Here is a 9,041-nt window from a genome sequence, read left to right as displayed (position 1 = left end):
ACCCCTGCGCCTGCGCGGTCCCAGCGCCTACGCAGAGCTCCGCGCCTGCGCAGTCCCTGCTCCTACGCAGAGCCCGGCGCCTGCGTGGAGGGGATGCCAGGACAGATCTCCGCGCTTGCGCAGAGCCTGCGGGTGCGGGCCCGCCGACGGGGGCGGGCCCAGAGTCGGCAGTCCATCGTTCGATCCCCTTCATTGGCTGAGAACTGGAGCGGGGGCGGGGCCCCGAGCTGACTGGGCGGCGTGCGAAACGGAGGGTCCCTGCGAGCCAATCGCAGGGCGGGCGAGGTGCGAGCCGGGCCCCGCCGCGGCTGGAGGCTGAATTGCGGTTTCTTGGCCATGGCCCCTGAGAAGCCGGTGGTGGCGGTGACCTGCACCGCGCCGGTCAACATCGCGGTCATCAAGTACTGTGAGTGCGCGGCCCGGGGCGCCGGACACGACCCACGCGGGACGTCCACCCCCTGGGGGGCGGGACGGGGGAGGGTGACTGTCCCCGCGGGGGCGGGATGGGGTGGGGGACAGTGTCCACGCTGGGGCGAGGCGGGGGGGGGTGTCCCCGCTGCCGGCGAGTCGCGCGGGGGCGGGATGAGGTGGGTGACAGTCCGCACTGGGGCGAGACAGGGTCGGGTGACTGTCCCCGCGGGGGCGGGATGAGGGCGGGTGATAGTGTCCACGGGGATGCCCAGCCCCACAGGGCAAGACGGGAGGGGGGTGGTGTGTGACAGTGTCCACGTGGGATGGGAGGGGGGAGACAATGTCCACACGGAGGGCCACCCCGGGGCTGGGGACCCACGGTCTCCCGCAGCCGGCCCCCTGGGGCCCCCTCTCCTCTGCAGAATGCTGTGAGCGCAGTCACTGCGTGTGCAGCTTTGAGGAGTGGCCCTTGTCACTTGCCGGGTTCCGGAGACTCCCACGGGAGGCTGCTCAGGTCATTACTGGTCCTTCTAGTGCTGAGTCCTGTTCCCTGGTGGGGCCGTCCCACACGGTCCTCGGCGGCGGCTGGACTGTTTCCAGGTTGAGCTTTATTGTGGATAAAGCTGCCGCTGCACCACTGGGAACCCAAGTTGTCCCTCTTCGGGGGCGAATGCTGGGTCATAAGGTGGTTGTATTTCAGTTTTTTATTTAAAAAAATTTTTTTAAGGTTTTACTCATTTGAGAGAGAGAGTGCATGGACAGTGGGGGAAGGGGCAAGCGGAAGAGGGAGAAGCAGTCTCCCCACTAAGCGGGAGCCTCACTCGGGACTCCATCCTGGAGTCCTGGGATCGTGACCTGAGCTGAAGGCAGACGCTCCGCCGTGTGAGCCCCACAGGGGTCCCTGCTTCCCCTCTCTGCCTCTCATTCCCCCTCAAGGTTCTCTGATTTTATCAGGCAAATAAATAAAATCTTTAAAAAAAACCCAGAAACGCCGCGGCCCACTTTGCGTTTCCACAGCAACGTCTGTGTGATCCTGGTCTTCAGCCGTTGCTGGTGTCCTCACTGGTTTTTATTGGAGCTTTTCTGACCGGTGGGGTGACATCTGGTTGTGGGTTTCCGCCCAGGGATCCCGAACCCCTGGCCTGGTGCTCACCTGCGACCCGCGTGTCCTCTCTGGGCGGTGTCTGCTCGCGTCCCCTGGCCACGTCCTGCTTGGACCGTGTGCTTCCTCCCCGTGGAGATTTGAGAGTCCACAGTCTAGCCGAGGCACTAACCCTCTGCTGGACGCGTGCCAGCACCTCCTCCCGCCCCGTAGCTTGTCCGATCATCCTCCTAACAGGGGTTTGAGAGTTTTGAGAGTTTTGCCCAAGTCCAGCGTATCAGGCTTTCCGTGAATAGATCGCGCTTTTGGTGTCAAGTGAGACTCCTCTGCCTGGTCCGACACCGAATGATTTTCTCCCGTATGTTTTTCTAAAGGTTTTGTAGCTTCACGCTTTAAATCAAAGTCTCCACCTTGACTTGTTTCTCTGCGGGAGGTGTGAGAGTCGGGTCGCCGTCTGTGTCCGGCCGTGGATGTCCAGGTGTCAGGCAGCATGTGCTGAGAAGCCCCCCTCCCCTTGCAGCGCTTCTGCGCTTTCTCAGAGACGAGCTGGGCACGTTTGTGCGGGTCCCTGTCTGGGCTGTCATGGGTCACCTGCGAGGCGTGGTCCTTACCACCGCCTGTGACTGTCCCCTCCCGACACCACACACGCTGTGTGTGCTTCCCAGAGAGCTCCGCGACTTCCCACGTGGGGACGGTTCCCTCGTCTGGTGCGCGGGGAGTGGGGGCGGCCCCACATGTCTCCAGGGCCTAAGCGCAGAGAGCTTGCAGGAGTCTCAGTCACCAGGGCACACCTGCGTGGGGGGCGAGAGTGCTCAGTGGCCACTCCAAGGCAGTTAGTTGAATGGATGAAACAAGATAAAACGTGCGATGAGCTAGGGGCATGGACTGGCCTCCAGCTCTGCTCTGGGAGCGGGAGCCCAGCGAAGTGGGGGAGCCATCCAGGAAGACTTCCCGAAGGTGAGGGCCCAGCAGGAAGAGGACGTGTCCGATGCCCGGCAGATGGGGGAGCACTGGTGGGGAGGACTGAGGGCAGCAGGTGCTGTTTGCAGGGCTGGGAAATGGACTGGCCTGGCCTTCGGTTGTCTGTTCCAGGGGGAAAGCGAGATGAGGACCTGGTCCTGCCCATCAACTCCTCTCTGAGTGTCACTTTGCACCAGGACCAGGTCAGTACGGGTCAGCACCGAACACCAGAGCAGATAATCACCAACCTTCTGCTGCGCTCGTGTGGGACGATTGGCCGCTCAACTCTCCACCCGCCCCTGCTGGGATGGCTCCTCCCGGGCACTCCCGTCCTCCGGGGTCCCTTCCTCCTGGAGCCACGCCCAGTGGCTCTGCTGTGGCCCAGGAAGGTGTGGGCTGCACCCTGGAGCCGGAGCCAGGCTGGGCTCCGCGCCTACTGCACGGCTTGAGGCCTTCCTCTCCGCCTGGCCTGGCTGCCTCAGCCTCAACAGCCCCGTTCTCCAGGTCAACAGCCCTGTTCTCCAGGTGATGGGGAAGGGCCACGTAGGAAGGCCCTCCCCAGCGGCCGGGGGCGCTTAGGCGGCCCCCGCCCTGAGGTGGCCTGTGTGTTCTTTCCCAGCTGAAAACCACCACCACAGCTGCCATTAGCAAGGACTTCACCGAGGACCGGATCTGGCTGAACGGCCGGGAGGAGGACGTGGAGCAGCCCCGCCTCCAGGCCTGTCTGAGGGAGAGTGAGTGCGCTTGCGGGAGGGACGCGTGCGGCCCTGGGGCCGGCCGGGTGGATCCTCACTCCCCGGTCCCTTCTTCACTCCGGCTCGGGTCTCAGTGCACTGAAGGTGCTGCTGCCTCTTAGCTCCCCCGCCTTCCCAGCACAGCCCAGCCCCTCAGGGAAAGGGGGACGCCTGTCAGCACAGCCAGAGCCGGTCTGGCGTGGAGGCTGGGGTCTGGGGCTTTGCCCTGAGCGGGAGGCCTGCACCAAGTCCGGGGCAGAGGCCCGGCTTCAGCTGTGCTGTTGCCCCTTCCTGGCCTGTGGTGGGGGAGATGTCGGGAACAGGTCGGGGCCACGCTGCCTGTGACCGTCTCCCCCGTCCCTTTAGTCCGCCGCCTGGCCCGGAAGCGGAGGAGCGCCGGTGACGAGGACCCAGCGGCCCTTGGCCTCAGCTACAAGGTTCATGTTGCATCCGTGAACAACTTCCCCACGGCCGCGGGCCTGGCCTCCTCAGCGGCGGGTTACGCCTGCCTAGGTGGGTGCTCACAGGAGCCCAGGGCCCCTGAGGGGTGTGCTGTGGCAAGCGGCACCTCTTGCTCTTGGCCTCCAGGGATCCCGGTGCCCAACTCTTCCTGGGGCTGTGTGTGTAGAATCCTCTGGGTTATTTGTGTCAGAAACCCGTCTCCAACTCACTTAAGCCTAAGATAGGAGCAGTTTCTTGGCTTAGCTGGCTTCAGGTGCAGCTGGCTCCAGGTGCTCTGACAGACTCCTTGGCAACTTGTCTCCCTCCCTCCAGTCCCCTGCGTGGCTTCCCTGTATGCTGGTTTCCTCTCCATTAGGCCCTCCCCACCTGGGGCAAGCTGGGCACCACATGGCAGGTGGCAGGCTCACCGTGTGTGGCCTGGCCGAAACCCAGATCAGCCGGCTCACATGCCACTGCCTGAGACGCCCACGGTGACTGACAAGGCCAGGAGGACACCCCGTGCTGGGGGCAGAGAGCTCACCTCACGGGCCCCCGGCTCAGTGTCTTGGCGTCAGCTGCTCGGCCAGACCAGCCCTGCTTCCTGGGGGCCCGCACTGCTAGCTGCCAGCCTCATGCCCACTTTTCGGGCCTCTCTGCGTTGGTCTCTGCGCCACATGCTTTTCAAAGTCTTTGTCCCCACCGCACCCATCTGAGCCTCCTGTACCTTTCCCTCTGTGCCTTCAGCCTATACCCTGGCCCAGGTCTATGGGGTTGAGAGTGACCTCTCGGAAGTGGCACGCCGGGGCTCGGGCAGCGCCTGCCGGAGCCTGTACGGTGGCTTCGTGGAGTGGCAGATGGGGGAGCGGGCCGATGGGAAGGACAGCATCGCCCGGCAGGTGGCCCCGGAGTCACACTGGCCGGAACTCCGAGTTCTCATACTTGTGGTGAGTGAGGCTGGGGGGGGGCAGCTCCTCCGGGCCTGTGGGCGCGCCCGGTGACGGAAGCACCCGCCCCGGCTCTGACTCCCCATGGCAAAGGGGCTGCTGTTCCCAGGCGGGGGGCGACGGATGGGATGCGGCGGTGTTTTGGGCTGCGGCTGCAGTGTGGGGTCCATGCCTGTTCTCTGGGGCAGGTGAGCGCGGAGAAGAAGCTGACGGGCAGCACCGCGGGCATGCGGACCAGCGTGGAGACCAGCCCCCTGCTCAGGGTAAGGCTGGCGCCGGGATGGCCCAGGGCACGTCCCATACCTCCCGGCACGCGGCGGGCTCCACCCGCGTCCCTCAAAGCCCCGCTGGTCTGCCCGGCTCAGCCCCGCAGTGTTGCTGCCGGCCGCCCTGCCGAGCCGGGACTGCGACCTGGGGGGCGGCCGGCGCCTCACGGGACCGTGCCTTGCAGTTCCGGGCTGAGTCGGTGGTGCCCGCGCGCATGGCAGAGATGGCCCGCTGCGTGCGGGAGCGGGACTTCCCGGGCTTCGCCCAGCTCACCATGAAGGACAGCAACCAGTTCCACGCCACCTGCCTGGACACCTTCCCGCCCATCTCTTACCTCAGCGACACGTCCCGGCGCGTCGTGCACCTGGTGCACCACTTCAACGCCCACCACGGGCAGACCAAGGCAAGGCCGGGCCGCTCCTGCCGGCTCCCCAGACCCGCGGCGCGCTCCCTGTGCCGGCCCTCAGGCCCAGAGCTGCTGCACAGCCGGCTGCAGTCCGGCGCAGGCCGGCCGAGACGGGCTTCGCGGCCCCTCTGGACCCGGCCGTTGGCGGGCGCTTAGTCTCTTGGCCAGCGTATGGGTGCACGGCCCCCATTTGGCACTTGAAGGTGCGGGTCCTGAGCCTGTGGGAAGGGGGCGGCGGCTTCCCTGCAGTCAGCGCGGGGTCTCCGGGGCCAAGGAGAGGTGGGAGCTGGGCCCTGCAGACACTCACGCGGGCCCCGGGGCTTCCAGGTGGCATACACGTTTGACGCGGGCCCCAACGCCGTGGTCTTTGCCCTGCACGACACCGTGCCTGAGTTTGTGGCTGCCGTGAGGCACTGCTTCCCCCCCGAGTCAAATGGAGACAAGTGAGTTGGGGGTCCCCCACATTTGGGAGGCGTGAGGGGAGGAGTGGAGTCTCCTGCTAAGATCTGGGGCGCTGGCCCCCGAGGCCCTGGTGCTAAGTGGGGGGTCCCGTGGGAGTCTTAGTCTCTGCAAGGGACCCCAAGTGCTGTGTCACCAAGGGCGCCTCCCTGTGACCATCACGCATCACAGCCTGTGGCCACGCGTGCAGGTGCAAGCAGCATCATGGTTTCTGGGGCTGGAGCCCGGGTCCCTTCTAGTCATCTCCGTGCAGGGACACCTCGCTGCTAGGGGTGCGGGGAACGTGTGGGGTCGGCGTGTGTGTCGCCGTCATTGGGGGGACACTGACTTGTAGTGTGTGGGGCTGGAGGGCTGGCTTCCTCACCGGGTGGACAGACCCCATGACCAGGGACAGCCCCCGAGGCAGCAGGCATCCTTGCGGGAGCCTGAACTCATCACTCCTGGCACCCTGCGGCAGCTTGTGGGTTTGCGCGTCCTGGGGAAGCAGGGGCTCCCACTGGGACTGAGGTGCTGCTGCTTCGTTTCTCAAAGACTCGGTGTATTTGAGAGAGAGGCAGCTTGAGTGGGGAGAAGAGCAGAGGGAGAGGGAGAAGCAGGCGCCCTGCTACGCGCGGCCCGACACGGGCTCAGATCCAGGACCCTGGGATCGTGACCTGAACCGAAACTGAGATTTGGTTGCTGGGCACCCTGAGCCATGCAGGCCCCACGAGGTGCTCCTTTCTGACCTTTGTCCCACCCCGGCCAAGTAGGAGCCGCGGGTGAGGAGTGGAAGGAGGAAACCAGAGCCCCCACTCCTGGTGACCCCAGCAGGTGCGCACTCACTCGTGCTGGGCATCATGCGTGAGGTCAGACACACACCACGGAGCCGTCACCCCTTCCACGGCCCGGGAGGGCGCGCCCCGCAGCTGTCCCCATGCTGCTGTGCGAGCGGCACTGCCACCTGGTTCCAGAGCTTCTGCATTTCCCCGGAAGGGACCCCCACCCCCATGCCAGCTGCCAGTCTGCTTCCTGTCTCGCATCTGTGGCCTCCGTCCGTGGCCTCAGACCTGCCGCCCGTCTTTCCCCAGGTTTCTCAAGGGGCTGCCCGTGCCGCCCGTCCCACTCTCAGACGAGCTGAAAGCGGCGCTGGACGTGGACCCCACCCCCGGCGGCGTCAAGTACATCATTGCCACCCAGGTGAGGCCCAGGGCCCGGCTGACCGAGGGGGCGCGTCCAGCCCCGCGGGCTCAGCTCCTGCCTGCCACCAGGTGAACGGACGCCGTTCAGCTGCCGTCTGTCGTGGCTGGAATGCCGGGACACGGTGACGTGGCCTTTGGGTTTTCAGAGTTTGTACTGTCTGGCTTGACCCTTCACTCAGCCACCCTCCGAGTGGGTGTGTAAGGACCCCCGGCGTTGCGGGGCAGTGTTCCCTGGGCTGCGGGGGGACTTGGGGAGACACAGGCTCTGGGGGTCCTCGGGGCCTTCCCGGCTCACCCCACAGGAGCGGGTCACAATCCCAGTTGGAAGGCCTGAGCCCGCCTTTCACCGAGACTGGTCTGATCCTGATTCCTGTGACCTGAGCCCCCAGGCCCACGGTCTCTACCTTGCACCTGGGACGTGCTGTCCGCCCCACATCTGGGTGATGGAGGCCAAGAGACGGGGGCCCCTGTGGGGCAGGACGCTGCCGCGTGGGTTGTTACCTTCTGACCTGTACTTCCCTGCCTCCCCATCGGACAGGTGGGACCCGGGCCTCAAATCGTGGAGGACCCTCACGCTCACCTCCTGGGCCCGGACGGCCTGCCGAAGCCGGCTGCCTGACCGCCTTCCCTCAGGGGAGCTCTAGCCGTCCCTGGAAGAAGACTGCTTCACTGGGATGGGGGTGCTGGGGGTGGCGGCCGGGGGGTCTGTGCTTGTTGGGGCTCCAGGCCGGACCCCGCGCTGCGGCCGAGTTGGGTCAGTGGAGTGACCAAGCCGTTGGGGAACGCTCCCCCCCCCCCGCCCCCGCCAAGTGCCTCCCCCAGTGCTTCGCTGAGAAGAAAGCGGGTCCCAGCACCGGGATCCGATTCTGGGCGCGGAGCCGGATGGTGTGCAGCAGCTGGGCATCCCTTCAAGGGGCTGCTCCCACTGCCCCAAACGGCAGCTCTGCTGGACGTGACGGGGAGTCGGCACCCCTCCTCTGAGCCGGACGACAGGTCACCGCTACAGACCTCAGGGACCCCCCCACAGAAGCTTCAAGCCTCAGCTAGCCCCCCACAGCTCCTCGGCCGGACTCATGCCATGCGGAACAAATGGAATGTTTCTTTGTAGAAAGACCCCTGGCATGTCTCTAGCGGGAGATGGGCGAGCGGCCCCAAGGTGGGTGCGTTGCACGGGAGCCTGTGGGCTGCCGGGAATAAAGCCATTGGTGCTGCCTGGGACAGACGTGTTTTATCGCGGTTCCGACCCTGGCACTCTGGGGCCCCTGTGTTGCGAGGCCGGGAGGGCGTGGATGGAGTGCGCGGGAAAGCCGCCTTTCGCTTGCCTGTCGGCTGCTGGCCACACGGTGGGCATTCGGCACGGGGCCATGAGCCACGTCTGGTGGCTGACGCACTCTCTGATGGCCGTGAAATGTGGTTTGGGTCTGGCTGTGAGTCCCGTCCACGCAAGGAGGTGGGAAGTGGGTCTGCTGGCGGGAGTGCTGGTTAAGGACTTGATTCCCCGCAACCCGGAAGTTTCTGGGTTCTGAAACCATACGAGTGCCTCTCCTCCCTGCTTCTGAAACATCAGTGCAGGGCAGGGTAGGCTTCTGGGAGGAGGTGGACCCCGGGCCAAACCTCCATCCCTCCCACACCAGGGTCAGGTCTGGGTCTGTGGGGGCGGCCAGCACACCTTGCTGGGCTGTGATCCTGACGGGGAGGGCGGGGAGGGCGAAGGAAGACAGCAAAGACCGTCCCTGCCCTCCGGGTTTCCCCAGAAGCTTGGCAGGTCCTGCCCCCGGACTTAGTCCCGGAGCAGAGGGTTGCTTGTGGTTAGACCTGAGGAAGTGGGGGCTGGGCCTGCCACTGTGCCCCCTGGTGAGGACTGGCGCCTTGCTCCTTTGTGGGGCATCCGTGGTGTGGCTGCGGTGAAGGTTCTAGGCCTTGAAAACCTTCTAGGAACCAGCCTGCCCACACCTCTTTTGGAGAAATTCCTGTTGCTGCCTGTGGGATCCTCCGACTGGAAGGTCGGAGAAGCTGGAGCTTTCTGCCCTCTTAGGCAGGTGCCTCCACCCCACAGCGTGCTCCCCCTGTGGCCCAGCCCGCCAGGGATCGCCTTGGTCCGAAGAGGCCCGGGGACGCTTGGGAAGTGGAGCTGATGGT

At 65.5% G+C, this 9,041-nt stretch overlaps 1 protein-coding gene across 2 annotated transcripts; it reads left to right on the top strand.

Annotated features, from left to right (window-relative positions):
* The first annotated feature begins 262 nt into the window (after positions 1-262).
* Positions 263-8,117, top strand: MVD (mevalonate diphosphate decarboxylase). Of its 2 annotated transcripts, XM_059383250.1 has the most exons (10): positions 267-406; positions 2,606-2,676; positions 3,093-3,207; positions 3,574-3,720; positions 4,393-4,592; positions 4,781-4,855; positions 5,044-5,262; positions 5,593-5,708; positions 6,792-6,900; positions 7,441-7,610. In XM_059383250.1, the coding sequence occupies exons 1-10, from the start codon at positions 337-339 to the stop codon at positions 7,519-7,521; spliced, it is 1,203 nt and encodes a 400-aa protein (XP_059239233.1). In that variant the 5' UTR covers positions 267-336; the 3' UTR covers positions 7,522-7,610. The 2 variants fall into 2 exon arrangements, with proteins under 2 accessions (XP_059239232.1, XP_059239233.1); XM_059383249.1 differs by lacking the exon at positions 5,593-5,708 and having other exon boundaries at positions 263-406; positions 7,441-8,117.
* Positions 8,118-9,041: the final 924 nt, after the last annotated feature.

The sequence above is a fragment of the Mustela nigripes genome, chromosome 17 (assembly GCF_022355385.1).
Source record: "Mustela nigripes isolate SB6536 chromosome 17, MUSNIG.SB6536, whole genome shotgun sequence".
NCBI lineage: Eukaryota > Metazoa > Chordata > Mammalia > Carnivora > Mustelidae > Mustela > Mustela nigripes.
This window is presented reverse-complemented; position numbering and strand designations above follow the sequence as displayed.